We start from the raw sequence: 26,224 nt of genomic DNA, 5'->3' as shown, positions 1-26,224 counted from the left end.
AGAGTATTTTAAAGAAAGAAACGGTTAAACTTATAAGAAAACATAAACAAAACATAACGCAACAGACTCTGCCTTTCGTGAAAATTGCTCGATAGAAGGTCGATGGAAGTTGAGTTTTAGTATAGTATAAAAAAAAAACCCAAAAAAAAGAAATATAACCAAACAAAATAAACATGGTATCCTTTCGGTAACGCAAGACAAAGTATAGCGAGCGCAAACGCGAACCTAGTAAGTCACCGACAAAAGAAAAAACCCAATAAACCTGGGGCGGGAGAGTATGTGTTAAAAAAAAAAACTATTAAATATAGTCACAAGAGTTAGAGAATTAGTAGCTAAAAGACCGTAGATAATAAAAAAATAAAAACATAATTTTGAACATTCTCGCAAACAGTGATGAATGACACTTAAGAATAGGAACAACAGAAACATAACAGTTTTGCTAAAGTATTTATATATATATATATGGTATATATATGAATTGGAGATACAGTAGCTAAAATATTAATCAAAAGTGTACTGTTAGGAAATATGTTTTATATATTTATATAGAAATATGTAAGCGTGTACCTTTCAGCTTTTTTTTTGGGCATCGAACAGAACGGAACCCAACAAACCAAAAACATAAAACAGGAAGATTCTAGTAATTGTAACACAACCGTAACAACTTACCACCAAATCGATGGCAATGGGTGGGTGGGTGGGCGAACAATTTAGCTCGCACAAAACTTTTCAAACTGTACTTTTGAGCTATATCGGAGAATGTTAAAGATGTACAAAAATGGAAAGCTTGGTAGCCATAGGGTAGAATGAATAGCGTTACTGTTAGGGGCCAAATCTACCGATCTAGCTATATTATGCTTAAGCTACAGCGCAATAGCAGATAGGGAATGGAATGACTTTTTTGTTGTTGTTTGAGTTATTAAAGCGAAAACGGTGGGTAAAATGTGTTGGTGTCCTTAACGGTTTTATGTCCAGCAAAATACCACAGTGAATGCCTTTTTCCCATTAAGACTGGGACGAGTAACGAAATAAGGGCCACAAAATAGCAAGAAAGGAGCTGCTTTGAACTATTGAAGTGTTTAAGGCCCCGCCCATCCACATGTACAGATGAGTCCTTTGGTGAGGCACCCCTTAAAACTAATTTGAGGAGATGAGGAGTTGTTGCACCTTCACCAGAAAAAAAGTGGGATTATTGGATTGGAAGACGACGCTGCTTAGACCCTGGGGAGCGGGGGGTATCGAGGACTTGGTGCTGCAGAGGCCAAAAACACCAAGAAAGAATTCTACACGCCTGCCTGGGTAGACACAGTAGGCTATAGGCTATATGCTGGCCCCTTCTTCTGTGATTTGCCTTCACCCGTAAAAGCTGGGATAATCAAAGTCTTATCCCATACGGGGGGAGGCGATCTGGATGGGATTTGTTGATCCTCGGTCCTGCCGTTTGAATGTTGCAGGACTCAGATATTTTATTTCGTTGATTAGTTTTTGGCTAGTTAGTTTATAGAGAGACTTTGAGAGTTACTGAACTTCATACGTCTCTCTCCAATTCCAAATTCCTATGGGCTATCTCTGGGACACACTCGCAGATCCTCGCGCGGTTGGGGATTCGATACCAGGGTCCCCCCCTACCGTGCTCGAAAGGAACGGTAGCGCGCCGTTACTGCCTTTGCCACCCGGGCCGTCCCAAACCGGGAGCGCTAAACCACCATTAAAAGCACCAGTGCACTACGCCAAATGTTGTTACGTTGCAAATTACAATTACTAAAACCTTCCATTCCCCTGGTACGGTGATGATCAAATCATAGTTTTTTTTTTTTTTAATAATCTGCTCTGTTTGCAATAGTTTTCGAGCGCAACATTTGCTTCTCTACGATAGCTATACGTCTAGATACGGGTTTGAAATGCACATTAAAACTCAGAATTTAGAATACTTGAAAAGTAGCTGCGCGCGTGGCGGTTATACGGCATGACGGACCCTTCGAAAGATTGTACATTTAGCCTCGGTTTTTTTGGGTTTTTGTTTGGATTGGGTCTGGTACACCCAACCAGCATGTACCCATCGTATGCGCAACCTACACTACAATGTGTGATGCCTAAAGGGCCTCGGTATGTTTCGAAAACGCGCAATTCCCATTTTACGTTGCTTTGTTTGATTATTACTTTTTTTCAAACACATACACACGCACACAAACTCGCAGTTCGTGTTACACACGTGGCAGTGGTGTTGTGTACAGTGGTAAAAACGAAACGTCACAAAACGTCACAACAATCTAGCGTAGCGTATGTTACAGTGTTCTCCCTTCACATTGCTCGTTCGTTTGCTAAAGTATATGGAATATATTTAAATATTTTTTCAACGTGTCTAACAACTGTTTCTAAACTCAAAACAACGACTAGAATAGAAATTATCGTTAAAAAACAAAGCTCAAGCAAACATAAGATCAAAATGAAAAGTGTAAGGTCTCTAAGGCCTTAATGAATTATAGCTACATAGCAAATATTACTCGACAATCAATCAAAGTGGATATTGAGCAGGGTTTAAAGGCAAATAAAAGCTTCACTAACGTCTAGCATGTCAAATCTCAAATGTAAATAATGTAACAATCAAATTACGGGAAATAATGGTCCTAGCCATTAAATGCTGATCGATTGAAAATTGATTTCATTTGCAAGCAAACAAATTCCAAATGTGAGCATCTTTAGTCTACCCTAGCCTGTTACACACATCACTTTCTAACTTTGCAAGTTAAATTTGTGCACGGGAAAACAGGTTCCAAATAATAAAGTTCCTGCTCCCAAAATGAAGTTCAAAATTTGAGAAGAAAGTACACAGAATCGCTTCTTTAATAAGGATGAAGGTAATATATTTTACAGGGGGTTTCAGTTGATATAGTAATAGAGTCCGTTTTTATTGTAGACTCCTTAGATGAAACGATAATCAAAGCTAGTTGATATGGAAACGGTTTCAGATGACAGGTGCGTTGTTTCAGCGCACTGGTTAGTGCGTACAATATCGTCTGAAGACTTCACAATAAAAGATATTTGATTCCCCTGTCAGCTCAAGCCGTTTCCATATCAACTAGCATTTGTTTACCATTTCATCTAAGAAGCCTACAAGAAAAATGCATACTATTACAATATCAACTGGAAAACCCTGTACTCTAAGTAAAAAAAACATGCATAAACGGTTTCTGTAGTCTCTAAAAATCTCTGATGATCTCTAAACCTAGAACATGAGTTTTGCATGTTAAACTTATAATTTGCTCTCACTATTCAAAATTTCTCAAAAAAAAAACGAAACAAAAAATCAGCATTCACTTAATAACAAACTAAATGGCAAATTGTATAACATTTTAAAAGCAAGTGTTTCGCTGCGGACCCCGCTGCAGAAAATACAATTATTCTAAACCCATAAGGCGCAAGAAAACAGCGTTTTAAATCAAGCTACTCGGTTGGCGAAATCAACACGGCAATATAAATACAGAATTGGCGCAAATGCTGGTCACGACGACAATTTCAAGCGAGAAAGCATGAGTAGAAATATTAGTAGTAGTAGTAGTAGTAGTAGTAGTGTAAAATATTGCACAATATCTTTCACAGCTAAACGAATACAGCCAAACGACGGGCGAATTATCCGTCCGTTTGGAAGCTTTTATTCGACTGAATCTCCCCTTGATGGTTAAAGATTAAGCCAAAAAAAAAATAGAAAATATCCCCGGTACAATCTCGTTACGTCATCGCTACGTTTTCATTAGTGGTCTGACAATGTTTTCGAAGGGCCTGTCCAACACACCACCACTAAGCTGTCGCACAAGTTGCCTCTAGAGTTCCAGTTTTCTTATGCATTCCACATTCTACATCAGAATTTGCATGTATTGTTTTTTTTTGCGTTGTTTTGCAATTGTAAGCAAGTTCAAGTTGTATGTTTTGTATTGTTTTGGAAAAGTAATTAATTATTTTTATGGCAAAACTTCTTTTTTTTCCACTAGAATTACTTCACTTGTATTTTTTTTTTGTTCTTTATGTTCTCAAAAAAGAGTTATTCAAATGTTCCAAAATTTCGCAGCACATGGAGGGTATATACATAGAAACATATGATAGACGCAGACAATAACTAGGATGTTGGGGAGTTTTGAACGGGGACAATAGGGAATGGGATTGGTTTTTTTCGGGGTGGACCGTTTTGTTGGTTTTCTTTTCTTTTCTTTTTTTGTTTGTTTGTTGTATATATGTAAGGAAAACATTTAGGGATTTGACGGATCGGGATGAGTAGGAAAAGCCTCTAACTAGTTTTAACTATTTATGCTGTTTTAATAAATAGTAATGTGAAACTAGTCGCTTCTTTTGTACTTTTTTTTGTCTTCTTTTCGTTTGTTTGTTTTGGTTCTCTTTCTCCTTTCACTCTTTTTTTATATATACGACTTTTTGAACGGAAATACTCTAACTTATTGGCCTTTGTTTGTTTGTTTTTTTTCAATTTCATCTGTATAATATTTTATTAACTCTTAAAACATAAAAATAGTGCAACCAATACAGAAGTGGGAAGTAGTCAATTTTCAAAACAATCCTTCAAAAACGATAAGCAGTTAAAAAGAGGTTGGGGTGAATAATAAAAGAAAAAAAACCAGTAACTTGAAAGTAAGAAAAAAAACAACACGCACACATACAAAACAGAGAAAACCGAAACCCTTTTTAACTGTATATTGATAAAAGACATAAAAACAAAAATTAAAATGGTTTCTTTTTAAACAAGCTAGTAAGATAAAACAATTTAGAGCTTGATTTGGGGGTTGAAAGAGGATAAACAAAATGAAAGAAAAAACGAAAAAGAAAAAAAGAAACAAAAACAAAAAGAAAAAAATGAAGAAAACAAAACAAGATAAAGGAAACAAAAAGAAATAAAACAAAACAAAACAAAGAAACAAAAAGTACACAAAAGAATAAAAAAGAAAATAGAAGAAACCAAAAAAAAACAAAAAAACAAAAAATCAAGTAAACCAAAAACAAACGTTCGTAAAACGAAAAATAAACCAAAACAAAACAGTTTTCCCTAAGTTTAGTAAATGTGGGAGAGGATTCTTTTTGTCCTCCCGTTTTTGCTTCTATTTTTTTTTTTTGCTCAATAAAAATGTACAAATGGCACAATAAATTTCCCGGTGTCCCGGTTAAACGAAAGTGTGTTTTGTTGTTGTTGTTGCATATTATCATATATATATCGGTGTTGGTTTTTTTTGTTGTAAATTACATTAAATCGTGTTCGTTCTACCATGGCATTCTCATTTCAGAATCATGTCAATCACGTGGACAGTATACGTTTAGCAAAACCAAAAAGAACATTGACTAAAAATGGACAACACAGAAACGGAAGCGGAAACCAGTGTTCGGCACGGTACACAAAAACAACACGGGGTAAATGACATGGAAATAAACGTGTCCTAAAGGCAGATGAGGAAAATTATAGTACGAAGTGAAACAAAGTGTAACGAGAACAAAAGAAACGGAATTGTGATGATTTTGTTGGTGATTTTTTTTTCTCGGAGAGGGAGGGGTGGGGGGGTGTGCGGGTGAGTGTTTTTTTGTATATACGCATACACATATATTATGATTATATATACGCAACGAGAGACATTATTAAATGTGAAGCTTAGGTAAGATAATTAAATATGTACATATAATCTGTTAACATATGTTTATGGCGAACGGTATGCAACATGAGGATGGACGATGATTGTATGCGTGTGTGTGTGTGTGAAGTTAAATGAAAACAGAAAATGAATTTGCAAATAAAATTTAAAAGTAAAAACAACACACACAGAGAAGAAAAAACACATGATGGGGTGAATGATGGTGGTGTGTATGTGGTTTTTGAGGGTACAAAAATGAAACACAAAACAGAGGGGGGGGGGGGGGGGGGGGGGGCGGGAGAGCGAGGGGTACACATTCAGTTGAGAAACATGGGGTAAAACGGAAAAAAGTACGGAAGGCATGAAATGAAAATAATATTTATAACAGCAACAAGAGACGAACAGCAGCAACTGCAGCTTGCAAGACTTACCACGGTGTGAACGAGTTCCAGAACTCACTTTTAATTAAAAAAATTAATAACATGGTTTTAGCACGTAAGAACAAACAAATAACAATTATCGACGATTTTTTGGTGTGTTTTTTTTTTGTTTTTGTTTTTTTTTTTAGCAATGGTGGAGATGTGAAGATGGGGAATAGAAAAGAACGGAGAGAACGAAGTTTATGGATTAGTTCGTTACGCACTGAGTAAATTGAGTTCGGGAGTTTGGGGGGGCGGGGGGGGGGAGGTTTCTGTTTCGTACAGGCGGGTGGGGGGCGGTGGATGGGAATTTTTGTTTTTCTTTTTTCGTTTGGGATAAAAATTATTAATTTTGTTTTTCGGGTTTTTTTTTTCGTAAAAGTTTTACAAAAGGGTATGCTTCACTATTTGGATCAGCATAACACGGCAGACAAAAATTTGTAATTAGCGAGAGGAAATGTTTACGACTTCTATTGGACCTTTGTTAGGACCACGCGCGCACACACACACACCAACAAAAAGGCTACCAAGGTGCCTTCTGAATACTCAATACTGTATTGCAAATGTAGGAGCGAATTTTTTTTTCCTTATGTCACTAAAATATATATATTTAACCAAAATGGTCAATTCAAACGTCACTGACCGATGAACCAAAATGGGCGGTTCTACAGTTGCAGTTGCAACATGAAAATTGCAATCAACAAAAATAACCCGGCGCTGCTCTTTTTTTTGTATTTGCTAAACAGCGCACAAAACAAAACTGAGGAAAAATGGGGTGGCGGGAGGTCATCCGGGTGGGGGCGTGGGGGGGTCGAAAAAGGGGGGGTGTGGGATGAAAATGCTACAGCAGCGTATGTTAGCATTTTGCATTCCGCAAACAAAACAAAAACCCAAAATCGAAATAGAAAGAACGGGACATCGTTAAGAGGAACAGAAAGAAAAGCTTCGTCTTGGTTGTTTCAACGGAAGTATGGTTAAGATAATTAGAGTTTTGTTTGTTTGTTTCTTTTTTTTTTCTTCTACTTGGTTGGTTTCTCTATTACTTTTTTTTCTTGCTGTTTTTTTACACTTTAATTTCGAAACAAAAACATTTTTGGAAATATTGAGATGAAAAACGGAACGAATAACACAAAAACGAAAAGTTAGACAGAACGGAAGAGAAACATCACAATAAATTCGAACAACACACAAAACACAATAGACATTAGACAAGTACAACGCGTTCATTCATCTCCATTCATTCATACACATTATTGTCATAACCGGTTGTTTTTTTTTTCTTCATCCACACACAGTGTGCACAAAACGTTGTCTGTTTTTTTTTTGTTGTAGTTCTGCTTGTACAGCGCTTGTTTACCCTTTGGTGTTTTTCAATCGTGTTCGATACAAAAACAAAAAGGCGTGAAGCATAGTCGGAACAAACAAAAGAAAGTTCACCTTTGTTGCGGTAGTAGCTGCGATACTACGATACCAGTTCTCTGCCTTCTCTCTCTCTCTCTCTCTCTCTCTCTCTCTCTCACACTGGCTACCTGATTGTTACTACTAACTTCTCGAAAAAAAAGCTTCGAAATCTTTGTTTTTGCATAACTACAGGGGTAATTACAAGGTTTCGATATAACCATGCCAAAGCATCTCTACAGCTTCGACGTACAGCACAATGCACATTTTTCATTTAATAATTAAAAAAGCATTGAAATTCCTTCCTGCAAGACTTGTTTTCTTCATGTAAGACCTGTTTTATAGCAGAATGAACGAACGATTCATTCATGTTGAACGATTCATGCGAAACGATTCATTCATGAGAGCGCTTATCGTCGTCTACGAAATATCGCCCCAAAAATACAACGAATACTTGCTGTGTTCGACACACGAATGCAAAACGGTCTCTAATTGTGTTTACAGTAGCTTTTTCGGTGGCAATCAATACTGCAATCTTTTTCTTTTTTTTTAGATTAGCTAATAATAAAAAAAAGCTCAACAATGCTCAAGATAATAGACAACAACAAATCCAAGCAATCTTGTTTTGAAGCATATGGACGATTGTTTTATAGCTTTACAGCAAATCAGACACAATATAAGGAGTTTGCTATTCTTAACCTCCACGCTTTAGGAGAAATCCTCGGGAGTCCTGCCTCTCCATTGGCACTATACAACCTCGAAAGGTCTCGCGGCCTGCCTTTTCTGGCTTTCAGTAAATTGATTATACCCGTAGCAAAGTTGTCAAAGGCTTGCGGTACGGGGAGGCGCGGTCTGGATGGGATTTGAGCCACGATCCTGCCGTGTGTCTCCTCCACCACCGAACCGCCGCTTAATCCGGAGTCATTAATTGTTGGAAGGGGACATGCTTACATTGCAATCCAAAAATCCATACGAAAAGTTTGCACACTGTATCATATCGCTAGACCGGAATAATGGATGCATGCCAATAAGCAAGTGGCGGGATGTATTTTTGAACCGTTTTGAGATAAGTTTAACATTAAACTAAACATACATATCCCTCTTCTGCTGCTTCTTGGCCTAACGACCCCTTAAGGTTAGGCCTGCCATTTCGGACTAACTAAACTTAATCCCTCACTATGGTGGGAACGGTCCGGATGGGATTTGAACCCCGGTCCTGTCGTGTGAAGACAGGCGCCGCTGTCGCATCTACTACCGGGCCGGGCCCTCACCACTCGGGCCTCCCATATATCCCTCACGATCGTGCTCAGCCGTTCTGTCTTTCTCCCTATCTTTCACTCTTTCTTTCTCTCTCTCTCTCTCTCTCTCTCTCTCTCCTTATCTCTAGCTTAATGCGTTAATAATTGCGTTAACAGAACGTGGAAAGTTTTGCAAAGTGGAGGGAGGGGCGGGTGCACAGTTTGCTGGCAGATATTGACTAAGCTTCAGTTGAGTGAGCTGATGTAAACAATTTTAAACCGAAAAGCCAAAATCAAACCACAACCAAACTAAAACACAACCAAACCAATGAAAGATAAACCGAACGGTCTGTAAGTAAGGATTAAAAAGGAACGTATGTTAGAAAGAGAAAGCGAAATCAAATCATTCCAAAAACAACCCATAAAAAAACCAAAAACACACACCTTTACACCTTTGTTTCTTGTTTTTTTGTTTTGTTTTGTTTTTTTTTTTTGTATGCTCCAGTAGGCAACACATTAAACACTTTGTGAAGTGAGAATAAAAAAACAAAACTATTTAAATCAAGACCCTAGCAGAAAGTACTGTAAATTGTTTTTTTTTTCGAATTTTACTTGCGTTAAATTCCTTTTTTTGTTGTTGTTTTTTTTATATAACTTTTTTTGTTTTTTTTTTTTTGTTGATTTACTTTACTTGTTATTTGAGTAGGGGGTATGGGGGAATCACACACATGAACAATCAAGAAAGGGGGGTTCAAAAGACACACACAAGGTAGGTTGATGAACAACATTAGACGAAACACAATCTTTACCATCACGGGATTAATGTGCTCCCTCGCCTGGGGCTGGCCTGGGTCTTGTGGACATGGTTTCTTCTTTTTGCTACATCTTTTGGGGAACGAAAAGATGGCGGCCAGGCTACAGGGATAAACGAGCACATTGCTCACCGTCACGATGGCAAAGGGGAGATGGTAAGGGGGAGCCGGGGTGAGGGAGGAAATAAACATGTTGGGGGGGGCGGATTTGCTTGGGATTTTTTTTTTTGTTGTGGACATTTGGAACACAGTTAGGGAAATATATATATATATATATATATATATGTATACGTATATATATATATATCACAATGCAAAATTGTATCTTATCAAATTAGATGACGTACTCTATTATTGGCATTTTTGACTGATTTTTGTTTTGTTTTGTTTTGTTTGTTAGCCTAAGCAAGGCATGTTTGTGGACAACTGTAGCGGTTTTTGCATAGAATGAAATCGATTGTGTGTTAGTCTTTGCTGACCACCAACCCGGAAACCGGCTCTCAGGCGGTGGCGATTACCTATGGCGAACGCTGTATCGCGTGCCGACGCGGTCGTGACGTACGTGGCAAAGGTACGTACACGGAGGAAATACCCCGAGCGGGGCACCAACAGTAGTACATCAACAGTCCTACCCGAATGCATTTGCAAAATGGTTCGAATGGATGTTTATTTTCGTTTTTTTTTTTTGTTAGCTTTTTTGTTTGCTACATCCTGACAATCTTAGCTATTAGATATGCTACGACTGATATACCCTGATGAATTGTAACAGGCGTCCCAGTTTTTGAAATGTGGCAAAGATATTGATATAGGCGAACGGTGTAAAGCAAAGGCTAGATACCACTTACCTCTCACTGTACTCGTCCATGTGCGCGTACGACTGTACGGAGTTTTCCTCGATCAGAAATTTGACGCGTTGATAGAAGGAGGCCGTTACCGAGGGTGGTTGCTTGCGCAGCAACACCTCGACCGGATCGTTCGACGCGAGACACATGATATGTTCTGCACAGATCGGATGCACGCAACACTCACTATCGGAACAGTCCGTCATACCGTCTAGAATGGTGGGACAGCGGAAAGAAAAAGGAAAAAAAAACAGTGAATACTCCACGGTCACATTGTCACATTACCGCTGGACAAATTGAGGGAAAAAAAACTATATATATGAAACGGGACCGAGCTGTGAGGCAGTTTGTGGTAGACGACCACCACAACCTACGGACACGACCGCTGGACCGAAGCGTTTGGCAGACGCCATTTGTTTTACCATTGTCATTATCAATATTATCTTTGCAACTCATCTCTAGCGCGATCGAGCAATCGTTTCCAGCCCAGCCTTCCACGCAGATGCACTTGTACTCGCCGTCCTCCATCGTACACTGGCCGTGCCGGGAACATCCATTAACGCAACCAGCTGTGGAGTGATGGTTGAAGGAATTGCGTTATACATGAGTGTACCGTAAACGCTGGCAAAAAAAAAAAACAAGCGTTCGTCTTACGTAGCGTGCAGTGGCGTCCGTTCCATCCCTGTGAGCAAACGCAGGTACCGTTCTTACACTGGCCATGCTCCGCGCACCGTGGATCACACATGAGCTGATCGCACAGGCTGCCGGTCCAACCGTCATCACACCGGCACCGTCCATTCTCACAGATTCCATTCGGTCCACAGTCGAGACTGCAAACGGCTGCAAAGGCAGAGAGAGCGAGAGAGTATGGTGAGAGGTTGGTGGGGCTACTTTACCTCGTTCCTAGACGTACCTTGCGAACAATCGATTCCGGTCCAATGGCGATCACAAATACAGGAACCCGTATCTAAATCGTACGTGCCATGATCTGAACAGCCCGGCAGACACTGATACACCTGCTGATCGACAATGCTGCAATCGTCGCCCTGCCAACCGGCCTTACAGAAACACTGACCCGATACGCACGTTCCATGCCCCGAACAGGAATGGTCGATACAGTCCTCTGCAGAAGAAAAAAAGGGGCTTGATGAAACCTGAACCTGATATCCCTATCCGCACATTGTGACCACTTACGCTGCTCGCAGAACAATCCCTTCCAGCCACGCTCGCAATGGCAGTCTCCCTCGATGCAGCGGCCATGGTTGGAGCAGGTGGGCATTTCACATTCCGACACGGGAATATCGCACTCCGAACCTTTCCAGCCTTCCTCACAGTGACATACACCACCACCGTAATGGCCGTGGGCGGAGCAAAGCACGGGGCACACACCTACAACCGAAAGCACAGTTAATAACCCGTATAACTCTTCTAACTGATGCATCCCGGTCGAACATCGATACTTACTAATCGAGCAATCGTTGCCTTGATATCCATCGATACAATCGCACTTGCCGAGGTAGCACGACCCGCGGCCGGAACAGTCGCTCGGGCAGGCCGTATGGATACCTTCCGCCTCGCCAACTACCAGCGAAACCGTGTGCGGCAGCAGCTCGTCATTGTACACCGACAGATACCATCGGCCAATGTCGAGGTACTGCAGGATCGTCACGTTCACCGTCATCGCTTCCAGGTCGATCTTCTGCAACGAGGACGGCCCGCCGGCACCACCACCACCACCCCCATCCGCCGAACGCTTCGAGATGATGTGCCGTTCCACCTCGTCCAGCGGCAGATCCTCGAACGCGTACTGGTTCCGCCGGTTCGCTTCGAACGTGGACGAATTTTCCTCGTTAAAGTGCGTATCGAGCAGATCGTTCTGGAAGAAGCTGCTGCCGATGCTTCGCTTCCGCCGCAGCTTATGGTCGACCCGTCCACCCTTGATGAACTCCACAAAGTCGTACTGCGTCACCGTCGGTCCAACATTACGCCGGCCGTAGATGGCAAAGTTGGCACCCCACGGCAGGGTAAAGTTGAACTGTATGAAGGCGGGATGTTTGTTCCGGAACTCGACGTTCCAAAACTGGAACGGCGCAATGGTGGACGCGTGTATCTCGTTAAACTCGCGCAGCTCCACGATCGACGGCCACTTCGGTTGGTGGACCGAGCTGAATATTTGGGTCGTCTGTTGCACCGGGTGCGAGATGTCCTGCGTCGGACGCCGGTTGTACGTCGACAGGGCAGCATTACCGCCGGCCGCCCCACCCGGCAGCCCACCGAGCGTGGAGAAGCTGTTGTGGTCGAGGGTGCTCGTGATCGGTGACTCCTCGGTCGGATTCAGCGTGGATGGGCCGGACAGCAGTCCGTAGTTGGACGAATCGATGGGCGTACCGGTTTGGTCGACGGCCGTGCCCGTTTTTACATCCTGCACCAGTATGCAGTTGGCAGCATCGATATTGGATTTCATGGAGCTTGTTGCTATAACAAAACAGAAACAGAAACGATACATCAATCTGGCTTAAGAACCGGAAACACATGGCTATTTAAGAGAGGTAAGAGCATACATACCTGCAAAATACGTTAGTGTTGCCGATAAAATTATTGTAACCAATATTAAGGCAATGCTAAAACACTTCCAGGAGCAACGATGCTGACAGCTTTTATCGATGCGAAACCTGCGAATGCAATTATAGGAAAGGTTATCGTAAATCATGGGATCGTTGGTATATTTGGGACTGTATTCACTACAATTAAGCGTGCAAAAGTTGTTGTTAGAAAGTTATACTTTAACTCTAAACTAAAAGCTGATTGGAGTGGTTCCTTAACACTAGAACCGCCGTATGAGACAATTGTGCCCCATTCGTTATGTATCCATTCATAGACATGTTTATAATCACCTATGGGTTTCTTGTGATTAAATGACTCATATACATCATAATTAGGCATAATACAGCTTAATTAGCAACTCTATAAATAAAAAAAATCGAATAGTGATCATTTTAACCATATACCAAGGATACTAAGGTAACTTCTATTTACATTAATATAACATTATAGGGCTTTTAGTGGTGTAAAGAAAGACAATAAATATAAGCTTATAACTATAAATTATTCAAACAATTTAGTGTTAAGCAGGGTTTTTATGATAATAAAACAAGTCTTTCGTTCTCAGTTGTCTGGGTCTATAGGGGTGTCTGTGGACTCCTTCTACAAACATGACAAAAAATCGATGTCAATACAGCTCGAAATGGCTAAAAGAAGAGGACGAAGCCAGTTTCGAACGTAAAAGGAATCTATAACACATCTTTAGGTTTCATGGCATCAGGGCAAAACATTACATTGCATCGTCAGAACCTGGCTCAAATGAAACGCATACACATACACCTGTTTACAGTTACAGTCGAATCGCTCACCGTTTGCTTCGACTCACGAGCTGCCTGCTGTGATTCGCATGCCATTTCCATCGAATGCGCGTCACTATGGTCGTTTCGCATGCCGTTAAATTTGAAACTTGCTGTTTCTTTCGAACAAATGATTCAATGAATTCAAGGATAGTTTTAAATACTAAAGTTAAAGAAAGCAATATTTTAAAAGAAAATAGTTACACGTATTTTACATAATGTTTCATAGCAAAAATGAACGATACGTACAAACTATTTCATGGAACTCAATGAAAAAAATAACATACTGAAAAAGAAAAATGTAAGCAAATTGCTTCAGGATTTTTCCAAGTTTTCTTTGCCTTTCGAACACGTTCATTCCCGCTAGTTTAATGTATAGCTCACCAATGAACTCTGAAAAGCTAGTCTTGTTTATCGCTACTGTTCGATGTTGTTATTGTACGACACATTTTCTTGCCATGGTTTGTTAGCCGTTTAATCGTATAAAAATACCAGCAAAATGTTTTCTAATGGGAACAGCCTAACCGGGCTATTCATTACATACAGAAGCAATCAAAAACCATGTATATCGGCACGTGATTCCATAGTAACGGTATGCGAAACGACCATAGTGTCCCTCATTCGATGGTAAGGGCACGCAAATCGAAGCAAGCAGCTTGTGAATCGAAGCAAACGGTGAGCGATTCGACTGTAACTGTAAACATGTGTAAATGCGATGCTGCCAGACTTGCAGGACCAAATCCGTCACTCGTTGGCAGCAAGGATATCTGCCATCACAACGTATTTAGCCTATGGAACAAAAGTGTCCCATATGGCGGTTCTAGGGTAGAAATGGATTTTTTAACCACCATAAGAGATACATCATTTTTCTACGGCTGCATTCGAAAGATCGTTAAAAATAAATTAAACAAAAATGTCCCACCGGCGGTTCTAGTGTAAGGTTCGTAATGTCTCTTTAGAATTAATAAATACTTAAAACTAAATAAACTAATCGTTATCGTTATTACACTAACTACAGTGGTGTTCATGCCTTGCGATAAACCTCTAACGCTCTAAAAATTTTAAATTCAGCAACTTTACACGTAATATTCAATCAATTACATATTATAAACATTATAACTACGGTAAAACAAAAATTCCGAAACAATAACACTTTTCAACACCCGTCCCCCACAGGTGTGTTGGTGTACGGGACAGTCAAAAGGATTCAAGTGGTTTATAGAGCTTTCCACAGAACGAAACGTTAGAGAAGAAGCACCCACAGGCCGGCAAAATCGAGATGGCAAAAAAAATATTATATGACAGGTGTTACGAAAGGTGTGCGGGCGAACCCTGTAACCGGTAAACGCAAGCAAAGCATCGGACGGCGCACGGACACGAGCCTACCACAAAGTCGGGTAGTAGTGTGCGTGTGCAGAGCAGATCGGAGCCAGGTCAGACTGTTACTCTTATTCGTAGCAAACAGGATAAAAGGAACAACAACAAAAATTAAAGAAAAAACGAGGAAGCATTTGAGGGCATACAGTGAAACAATCTAGCAAATGGAAAAGCGGCCGAACAAGCGCCAACTATTAGTTGAATTATATGCATTTCCCGCAAGCAGCAATCATCATTAGCTCGCTCTAGATATATACATGTATATATTCCTCTCCCGGTGTGGCAATTACCTTGATGGTGAGTAAGGTGAATAATGTGGTGTGTGGGCGGTACCACCCGTTCGTAATGGAAAAACGGGCATCACCAGGGAGGACGATCCTCCCAGCCGGGATCCGGTGGTGATGTGTGTGTTAGTCATGGATTGTGTCAGTTGCGGTATCGGTTGCTGCTGTGATTGCAGTTGCTGCTGTTGCTGCTGTTGCTGCTGTTGCTGCTGCTGTTGCAGCTGTTGCGATGATTGTAGTCTAACAACAACAAAAAAAAAACGGGACAGATACGAAAATCATTACACACACTCACGGACGCACACGAACAATCAGTGTTTTCGCATTGTTGGAGCATGGTTATGGTGGCACCCACTTCCGTTCAACTCCTCGCTCATCCCTTCAAATGCTTAAACCCCGCGCGGTTCGACAAACCTTTGCGAACGTTTCCAATCGAAATGGTTATCGCGGTAAACCGTTTTCCTTCAATTCAATGTACATTAATTTCAAACGCTTGTCAGCACTACACTAAGATACTTGAAAATACATTGTGGGACGAGCCAATTGCATAAACCATCCACCATCGAAATGCTACGCAACATTGCAACGTTTCTCTTCACCTGTTCGTGTTGGATTCGGTCGCGAACGGTTCCGCGTAAATGTTACGCGCCGGCGGTACCCTTCTCGGCAATGGCGGTGGTGCCGGATTGTAGCCGTCCATGATGGTGTCACAGTCGTTATACTTCATCGATTTCATAGTCATCCTGCCAGTGTGTGTGTGTGTGCTTTTGTGTCCCGTTTTTGGCGTTCAATATTCCTCTCCGTAGGTAGGTGTATCACGTTTGGGAGGACACACTCATGTAGATGCTGCTCTTATAATACGCTTCCTCTGTTGGTCAGCAGACGACCACAGCCTTATAACTCCGGGTTTGCTGCACTTTTGTACAGCTTTTGCGCCTCCTTTAGGCTGAAAAAACTCAGTATTTTTGTTTTGTTTTAACCACTTTTTTTTGTTCGACGATTTTCTTTTTTGCCTGCGTATCCCGGTAGCACACACGGTGTGCTTTACGCTCCAGCTACTTGCTGCCTGGTAGCGTTTGTGAAGCAATGCCGAGGATTGGGAACGAATGGAAACATAATCACGAGTTGCTGCTCATGACTCAACATCCTGCTCGTCCTTGCCCGCCTTGTACGACGACTCACAGGTTAACCCGCAATGAAACTATAGCTGCAAAGAAACCGTGCAAAAGAGAATAAAACGGACATGAGATTTCGGTTTGATACACAATGCAACATGGAGGTACGCTGGAAGAACATAATTGCCCGCCGCCATGAATAATTGGTTTCACAATATGTGCAGCGCGCTGGAGCACTTTTTCACCTGCACCGCGGATTTGTTGCCAGCTGGGCCAGGCCCCCCCACCCCCGACGGCCAGCGTGTACTAATTTACCCCACTTGAAGGTGCCCCGAACAGTGTCCGAGTACGATTTACAGCCACCTAAAGAGATTCGCCCCTGGCCAGACGATGATGGCGGAAGCAGTACGCCTGCTGTACCGCAGCTCCCATTATGAATGGAGAAGAGGCGAAGAATGCAGTTTGAACGAAATTGTGATGTGCTGCGCAATCGCTTTGGAAGGATTCAGCGCAACCATCCAAACGACAGCAGCAACAACAAAAATGACCTATTCGAACGGCGAAACAGCGGCTTCGCAAAATGGAGGCAGGTTTTCGGTGGGCATTGGCAAAATGTCTGTCTCCCTTTTCTGATAAACATTCGAGTCCGGTAAACGGTTTGTCACGGAACATCATGGCGGATATTATACCGATCTGGAGCGTGTGCTGGCTCCGCCATAGCTTCTTCTGTCCAGCTAGTAGACAGTGTTTGCGTTCGATGGCAAGCAATTGATACTGCTTCGTAACGCTCATCTTGCTGTAATTTTATGATGCGCATATCCACCTTCATTGGGAAAAATTACGGTATCCATTCCAAAGCCGAAGGACTCCACGGCCCCACAGTTTTCGGACAATGGCCGATACATCGTACCATGTCGCGTTTGTCCGGGAGATCAATTGTACACCATTTGTGCGGCGCAGCACAATGGACGGATGGTGTGGAGTCGTAAGACACGGCGGTGCCATCCTGTCGGGCTGGCCCCCGTTACAGCCACTGGCTTAGCTATAACTAATGCTCGTTAGCATCTATTAAGTTGGCTTCCTCTTGGGTTTTATGCCACCGCTATATGGGCCATAATGCTGCTGGTTGAGATGAGCGTATGTTGAGGTTCACGCTTGGGAACCGTGATGATAAGCATCCGCTTAGTCTGCTTGGGACATCCATTTTTTTTTTTAAAAGGCCGAACTTTGCATGTTCAGAGTTACGGATGCACCTGTGAAGCTGGATGACTCGGTGGGTGATGTTTAGCAACTCCGTTTGGGCGCCCTATGCGTAGAACTGACTATACTGACATTCCCATTGTGAGGACTGACTCTATACATCTCCCGGTGGTATCTAAGGGGCGGTCCGGTGGCCGCCGGTCCTCACACGGCAGGGCCGGGGTTCAAATCCAATCCAGACCGGGCCTCCCCCGTACGCAGGGCTGACTACTTTACTGCGGGTAAAATTAAGTCACAGAAAGCCAGAAATTGCAGGCCGGGACCTCTCGAGGTTTTGTAGTGCCAAGGAAGAAGAAGATGAAGCCAGAAACAGGGAAGACATGATCTAAGAGAGGCCTCGTTAGGCCTAAAATGCCGGACAGGGTGATCTCTGAAATCTCTTCTGGAACAAGGACAAAATCTCTGAAAATTCGTCTGACGACAAAAATCTGAAGGATGTCTTTGGTCTAATGTACAAAAATTAATTCTTCCTCAAGATAGAAGGTATTTCAAAAGACGCTGAAACCCTTGATACCATGGGTTATAAACGAATTCTTTGCTGCAGTCATCTCCAACTCCCGAAAGTTGGATAAGGCTATTCGATTCGTTTGTGTCAAATAACCTGCCCAACATTTACATAACCAACCGAAGCAATATCCTTTCTTTGTCGAAACATTATCGGTTGCTTTGTTTGGCTGCTTCTCATCAGACAAGGGAATCTGCGTTCCCTCTAACCGATGATATCAGTGAGGAGATCGAATGTCACCACTAGCGCGAGATTCACCAGTGGCAAATGGTTAGCTTACGAAGTCGACCTAGTCTTCTCGGTACACTTCAATTTTATTGTTCAAGACAAATGCACCGGACCACCGCCTCTGCTCGGGGTGGTACACGGTTTGATGGGTGCCAATAAAAACTCTACGGCCAAACATGGCAGTCGACCATCAAAAGAAACACGGGCAAGTGTAGCGGCGGTGAGACTATCCCATCAGCGAACTCAACGGCGATGATGATCCGCTCCGTGTAGCGGCCATCACACTGTCGACCATTGGCTTTGGCCCGTGCATTTCTTTTAACAGTCGGCCGAGCGAACGGTTGGAGAAAAATCTTTTACCAAAACCCCGTAACGTCCCCCGAAAGGTGAAAGGGCGAATGTGTACAAACGTTTTTTTTTTCCTCCTAACTTTTTATCGTATTTCGTTCTTGCTTTTCCTTCGCTTTTGGGTCGCTGCTTCTCACAAAATAGTCTAGCTTTTGCTTCGTCCCATTGTAAGGTTTCCCATTTCATCGCAAAACCCTTATGCTGTGTACCATAAGTTGGTACACACACACACGCACACTGGCATGCGCGCGCATAAGTGTGTTAGGGACAAAACCATTTTCTCAACGGCGTACTCAACGCTCGCGCTGCACTGGAGATTTCCAACCGCGTGCGCGTCCGTGCGGCTGTATGCGTTCGGGAAGGACGTGCTATGTTTCTGTGGGGCGGTGAGCATAAAAAGAGATTCCAGTGCGTTCATCATCCAAGAGAGAGAGAGCGAGCGATAAACAAAGGAAGAGGACGTGAGAGTAGCGCATAGGAGAAAGTGAGAGTTGGCCGAAGATCGATCGATTCCCTATCGGAGAACATTGGTCGAATTGCATCGACCATCTAATTTTGATTTGAGGAAAAGAGCAACTTGAAACACAGCAAGAACGAACATAGAAGATGGTAAGGAAAGAGAGGAAAAAAAAAAGGTTGCAACATATTTCTACCTAACAGGGCATCATTCGGACGGGTCGCATATATGCGGGGTACACAGCAGCTCAATCATCCTATGAGCGAGGGTGTGCAGAAAATCACTGTACACAGCACTTTATAACTTCAAACGCTGCAGAATGGCTGGTGCAGTAGCGAGAAGATGTTGGTGGTGCATATTTTACTTCGACAACACCCTTTTCTGGGGCCGGGGTTCAAATCCCATCCAGACCGCCTTCCCCGTACGCAGGGCTGACTACTTTGCTACGGGTAAAATTAAGTCACAGAAAGCCAGAAATGGCCTGGCCGAGACACCTCTCGAGGTTTTGTAGTGCCAAGAAAGAAGAAGAAGAAGAAGAAGAACACCCTTTTCTTTTCAAACCAACCACCTTCAGCTTGCCTGATGCAGAGCATATACATCCCCATATGGTAGCGTATGGTAGCAACATGGAAGGCGACATGTGGAGGTGGTTGGTGGTTTGGGAGAAGCAACAACAACAAAAAATGGTTACGTTATGTGGCTTTAGGCTTTTAGCAACACCAACTGATTCAATGGAAGTGCAAGATAGCGAAGGGTTTTGCAACCTGAAGAATGCCTAGAAGAAAGAACAAAAAAAACAGAGTAAGAACGCCTAGCGCTTCTCCCAAGTTGCAACCAGCAACCGTTCTCGTCCAAAATGCGGAAAAAGGTACTCCACAGGCACAGAAGAACAGTTTCAGTCCAAAAGAAAAAAAAAAGGGGCGAAAAGGGCCTTACAGTTTTCGGGAAGAAATGACGTCTTCTTGCGAGCTCTCTGCCAGTCTGGCTCAGCGCTCCCGTTCGGTTGATCTGGTTATTACTCTCTTTTTTCGTACCGACACTTGCCTGGCGGCCCTTTCCGAGCAGCCGAGTCCGAGATCCCTTGTTGCCCTATCTTACACGCGCGCCCCCGCTATGATGGCCGATCGGTTTTTGGACTCGACTTTTCACCTCTCGCGCAAGCAAAGAGCGAAACATGTTCTTCTCTCTGCACCCGCACGCACACACACACAACGGTGTGCGCGCCCGTGCACACACACACGTTTTTTTCCCAAAAACCTGCCCGCGTAGCGTATGTATGTGTCTCTGCGTGCATTGTAAGCGGGTACGTCTATTTTATCGATTTTTCTTCCGATCGCAATAGGGAAGAGGGCAGAGCAGGGAGCATTTTCCTTTCCCCGCCGCCGCCCCCGCACCGCACACAGCAGAAATCCCGTGTACGAAACGGGATTACCATGTTTCTGTTTAAATTCATTTCAAAAATGGGGAAAACAACCTAAAAAGAAGCGAGAGGGATTTTCGCCTGTCTGTCCACCAAAAGGAAGGAAAAATGCTCTTCCAATGAATGAAAATTCTCATCTTTTCTCCTTTCATTTACCTGCTCCGTTTTTGTTTTTTTTTCGTTGGTTTCTGGCTTCTTGATGGTTGCACGGCGTATCGCATCACTGGCCGTTCACCCGATTTGCTCTGCTGATGCTGCGGCTGTTCGGTGGCGGAACATCGTTCTTTATCGTCGTCGTCGCTCGAAAAGCAAACATTTTCCGTCCGTTATTCGCGACGCGATTGGTTGCGGCGCGGCGTCCCGATACATGCTTTTCTTTGAGATTTTACGGTGGTTTTTCCTCCCCGAACAACAACACTTTTCACACACTTGAGGAAAATATTAACCCGTAACCATTTTCACCCCTCCATGAAACGGTCTCCCGCTCCCCGGGTCACACACTCCCTCCCCGCGCGCGACCGATTTTTCCACGGGTGGTGTTTTCTTCTTCTTTTGGTTAGTTGAAAAACACACACACACACACGCCACCGCTGAAGCAAAAACAGCCTTCCACAAACGTATGGCCCAGCCGAAAATTTGGTGTGTGTATGGTCTTGGACGACGAAGAAAAACCGGTTTTTCACACGATTTTTTAGCAACACACTTGTAGCACTTTTCGTTGGACGATTCCTTCTTCTGCTTCTTCCTCTCGCCCTCCCTTCCCGTCTCGCACACCCTTACCGTCAACCGTTGGAAAGGAAACGCATCCTAAAGGCTGTAGGCCTTGTTTATCGGTGGAACTCGAAGCGTTGCCCGACTGGACTGTGGTTTGTGTGGTGGTGGTGTCTGGGCGACAAAAGTTGATTGTGGGAAAATATCGCGTGCTTTTGCGACGACGAGCAGCGGTTTTCGGTTTCTCCTCCCCCCCTTTCCTTCCCCCTGTTTTAACAGTTTGTACGTTCTTCTGTGAACCAACAATTTCCACTACGGTTGAAAGATTGAAGCACACCGCGGATGGGGCCGGGATGAAACACGGTCAATGCGGAATGGTCGGCTGAAGCAAAAACACAACCCCGGGTTCGATATGGCCACCGCTAAACGAGGGCCCTTTTGCTTCCTGGCGCACGACGCACGAAACTTCCTTTTTCCAGCAGAAGCTTGACGTCGAGAGGCTTAGGTCGCACTGCTCTGTAAGTGTCTGTCGCTGCGCTGCGAGAGATACCCGCCGTCCCGATGCACACACACACATACGCACACACGACACATACACGCGGCGATGTGCGTGCGCGCGTTGGGTTGTGTGTGTGTGTGTGTGTTAGGTCAAAAGAGGGAATTTCGTTCCTGTCGAATGCTGCGCATGCTGATGCTGCTGCTGCTGCTGTACCCTTTTCTTCGTAGCGGTCCACTTTACAGTGTGGCAAGGGTGATGTGGTACGGCTGTGTTTTGAATAATATTCTGGATGGTAAAAAAGATCGGCTAAAGTCTAAATAGATGCCCCCCCCCCCCCCCCCCCCACTCACGGCACTCACTTTTTGCTAATGAGTTACCTTAAATTTAGGTAAAAGTTAAGCAAAAATGTGAGAAATCGTTGTAATAATTATTTATAATAATTAAATATAATAAATAAATACATACTTACAATAAAAAGACTGAAAAATATACCCTTTTAGAAAATTCAATTGCAAAAATGAGTGTCCGTGAGTGGGGATGGGGGGGCATCTATTCAGATTTTAGCCAAAAATTGTTGTTATAATAATTTACAATACATAACAAACCCCTTTTGGATATGTCAGTTGCGAAAAGTGAGTGCCCATGAGTGAGTCTTAATTCACACTTTAGCCTAATATTCTGGACGGTAAATAATAGGATCGCACCCCATCCCGACCGTCTACCCCGTACGCAAGGACTTAAACTATTCAGCTACGGGTACATTCCCAGAAAGGCAGGCAACCGAGACCTTCGAAGGTTGTAGTGTCAAGGAAGAAGAAGAAGCAGGATCACTTCTTGCTACTGTACCCAGTTTTCGGCGTGCTGTGACAGAGCAGCAAAAAATGTTATCGAACTTTGTTTTTTTTTGTATATGCTTAAAACTTGATTACAATTCACGATGGTTTGACAGACATTTCCTTTCTCCAAACCGTGAAAAGGGAGCCATATCCCGGGTGAGGTCGGCTGGTGGTTTAACTTATTAATTTCGATAATTTTCATTGAAAGTGACATTATTTTGATTATTGAACTATCGATAGGGGGCTCGACATAAATGGTTTATAGGTTTGAAATCAATTATCAGAAGAATTTTATCAAAGAATCAGAAGAAGAATTTTCATTGCTTACTTTGCTCAAAATCTTGATTACAAAGTAATTGAATAATTAATTATATGTTGCGCATGTCTGAAATCAAAGTACCAGAATTTGACATACCTAAAAATCGCTCTTACGTTACATAGCAAAAAAATAGGTAAAACGAAGTTAAAACGAAGCTTAGGTGAGCTAGTTGTGTCATGAGAATAGGCACCGGACGACCCCCAAAGCAAAGAAGAGATCATGGCGGTCCTCAAATGATGAGATCGTTAATCAGAAAGACTAGACCATGACCGGCAATATCGAAGAATTGCAGGCACAGAAGTCTGCAGGCACAGACTGTGACGTGACCCCTAAAAATACCCCCTTTTTGGTACCATTTTCAGAAAAATTTTGGAAATCGTTTTTCACTGCTTCAGTGAACGTTTTGTTACAAATTTAGAAAAAAGTAAGCAAAATCCTTACTTCTTAGGATAGTTTGTAAAAACAAAGAACGATGTTCCACATTCTTCCCACATCAATGTATATGTGCTGAACCATATTTTTCGGATTCACGGAATCTCTCTCACGCGCTCTCTCGCTCTTTCCCTGTCTCGCTTTCTCGGACTCTATCTCAACATACCGATTATATGCATCGGGCGCGCGGGTGTATAATAACCTTTCTCCCTCGCTCTCTCTCTCTCTCTTCCGCTCTCGCTCGGGAATCTTTTCCAAATTTGCTGCTCAGCATTTCTCGCGTACAGATTCCAATGTTGAAGACACATTCTCCAAACCCCCTTTTCTTTCATGCGCTTCCTGGCGCGCACACACATCTCGCAAGAACGCACGCTCGCTCACGCGGTTTCGGAGACAGACATTTTCTTCATTGATCCCTCGCTCCCTTCAACTTTTCGCTACCTAACATATCTAATAAGAGGCTGTGTGTGTGTGTGTGTGTGTGTGTGTGTGTGTGTGTGTGCTTTAATTGTGTAGGCAGGGTAGACGAAGTCGCCTTCTTGCACTGGGACAGAGTTGTGGAGGCACAGCCGTCTTTACGTCAGCATACTAACACCTAATTCTACATTTCATTGATCCTCTAAGCACACTATCCTTAATGTTCAAGGACCAACAGATATATAATTTAAGTCTCCGCACATATGTCCACCACCATGTGAGATGCAACATTGGAGAAGTAACAACAATCTGAAGCTTTTGTTATCTTGAAGTGCACATTGTGTTAAGCATGTGGACACGCTTCGTTAATGACTTCAAAAAACACCCCTACGTAAACCGGTCCTCTAAACCCGGGCTGGCTGTTCCACGACTGTTTCTTTAACCCCAGATGAAACTCCACGTTTGGGTGAGATCAAGTCTCTTACGACGCGCACCCTACGCAAATCTTCACTATCTTCACTGCAGGACCGTAAACGGTTGAAGTGCCACTTATTCGATTTATTTGTTTCAGACCGCCTCCGTGACTTAATTTCCGGCTCTTGATATAGCTCCCGTTGTGGAGAGATGTCGAAAGAGCGTGTCGATGCGGCAAACCTCTTCCCGGAAAAGGGGGGTAACACCTACTGTGCTCTTGGGGATAGAGCAACGGGTGATCTTGAACTTTGAAACATGCATGAGCTATACGCGTACCCGCTGCTATTGACTTATCTAGTGATTACCTTGAAGTGTGTCCAGGCCACACGAGGACCAACTAGTATTTTTGTCCCAACTTTACTCTAGAACTTGCGCTTTAATAATAAACCAAATTACCATCCAAGAAAAGCATGATGACACCCCCCCAAAGAAAACTCCAACTCCAAGAGAATTAGTAAACCATAGCTTCTCCTCTGGAGGTCTGTTGATTGATTGATCACCTTGATGATGGGTTTAAGGATGGTAATAGTATATCAAGTACCAATACCTACACCCTTCTAGTTTCTAATGCTAACGTTGTCTTGCCGAAATAACTTCAGAGTTAAGGTGGCCTGCTGTCGGAATAAGGATGGAGTTCTGGTCAGTATCCAGCCATAGGACCTCTCGCGATAGGCTCAGTATTATGAGGAATTGCTAAATGCTTGATGAGACACGAAAGGTTATCCGTCGGCAAAAGAACATCAAGGCACCAGGCAAATTATTACTGAGATGTGGGATAGTGAGTCGATGTCTTGTGATTGGAATCTTGGCATTTTTTATCCCATATACAAGAAGGCAGCAATTACAGAGGTACTAAGGTGTTGGGGCGATGCAGACCCGGTGGCAGAGGCGACAGCGACGCCGGTCTTCACACGGCAGGACCGGGGTTCAAATCCCATCCGGATCGCTTCCCCGTACGTAAGGCTGACTACTTTTCTACTTCTAAAATCAAGTCACAGGAAGCCAGAAATGGCAGGCCGAGACCTCTCGAGGTTGTTGTAGAAGAAGAAGAAGAAGGTGTTGAAAACCGCCAACAAGATTTTCCCCCAAGATCGACTTGTCCGATACGTTGAGGAGATAGTTGGAAACTATCAGAGAGGATTCCGAAACGGATAATCAATCACTGATCAGCTCTTCAAGATGCGGCAAATCTTGGAGAAAGATGGTGGAGTTGCATGTCCACTCCTACCATCTCTCCTCATTGATTTGAAAGCCGCATAGCCAGGGTAAAACTATACGACGCAATGAGCTCTTTTGGAATCCCGACCAAGCTTACCAGGCTTGTAAGAATGACGATAGCCATCAACATATGCCTGGTGGAAGGTGGATGGAAAACTCTCAATGGAAGGCCCTTTGCTACCACCAAGGGCTTGCGCCATGGGTTTCCTTTTCAACCTGGCACTAGAGAGAGCCATCCGCGACTCGGAGGTGGAAACTTCGGAGACAATCTTCTATAAGTCAATCCAGGTCCTGGCATACGCTGATGACATAGATATCATTGGTTTGAAACTCTCCTATATAGCAGAAGCTTACCAAAGGATCGAGCGAGCGGCACTAACTTTCGGATTGGAGATTAAGGAGGCGAAAACTAAAACGATGGTTGCATCACCAGCGGCCCTGCCAACATTTACGCAGGGATGATGTTCAGAAAGTTGACCGTCCATTCGAAGTCGTCCAAAACTTCATCTATTAGAGGTCAAAAGTCCACACCTCCAACAACATTGATGTTGAGTTACGAGGTAAGAGTCTTGACTGCCAACTATCTGTCATAC

At 43.1% G+C, this 26,224-nt stretch overlaps 1 protein-coding gene across 5 annotated transcripts in view; it reads right to left on the bottom strand.

The window, feature by feature from the left end:
* Nucleotides 1-21,966, bottom strand: part of LOC118510205 (teneurin-a) — a 34,249-nt gene extending 12,283 nt beyond the window's left edge. The window contains exons 1-11 of one of the 5 annotated variants that reach the window (XM_036051786.1): nt 20,882-21,966; nt 15,992-16,599; nt 15,399-15,632; nt 12,899-13,005; nt 11,798-12,808; nt 11,528-11,722; nt 11,247-11,456; nt 10,988-11,173; nt 10,756-10,902; nt 10,337-10,544; nt 6,056-6,082 (exon numbers count right to left, since the gene is read on the bottom strand). In XM_036051786.1, coding sequence (XP_035907679.1) covers nt 6,056-6,082; nt 10,337-10,544; nt 10,756-10,902; nt 10,988-11,173; nt 11,247-11,456; nt 11,528-11,722; nt 11,798-12,808; nt 12,899-13,005; nt 15,399-15,632; nt 15,992-16,134 — 2,468 coding nt within the window. In that variant the 5' untranslated portion in view covers nt 16,135-16,599; nt 20,882-21,966. The remainder of the gene's footprint in view (nt 1-6,055; nt 6,083-10,336; nt 10,545-10,755; nt 10,903-10,987; nt 11,174-11,246; nt 11,457-11,527; nt 11,723-11,797; nt 12,809-12,898; nt 13,006-15,398; nt 15,633-15,991; nt 16,600-20,881) is intronic. The other 4 variants (XM_036051872.1, XM_036052045.1, XM_036051955.1 and 1 more) reach the window with 4 other exon arrangements.
* Between the last annotated feature and the right edge of the window lie 4,258 nt (nt 21,967-26,224).

This window comes from Anopheles stephensi, chromosome X, assembly GCF_013141755.1.
Source record: "Anopheles stephensi strain Indian chromosome X, UCI_ANSTEP_V1.0, whole genome shotgun sequence".
In the NCBI taxonomy this organism is placed as follows: domain Eukaryota; kingdom Metazoa; phylum Arthropoda; class Insecta; order Diptera; family Culicidae; genus Anopheles; species Anopheles stephensi.
This window is presented reverse-complemented; position numbering and strand designations above follow the sequence as displayed.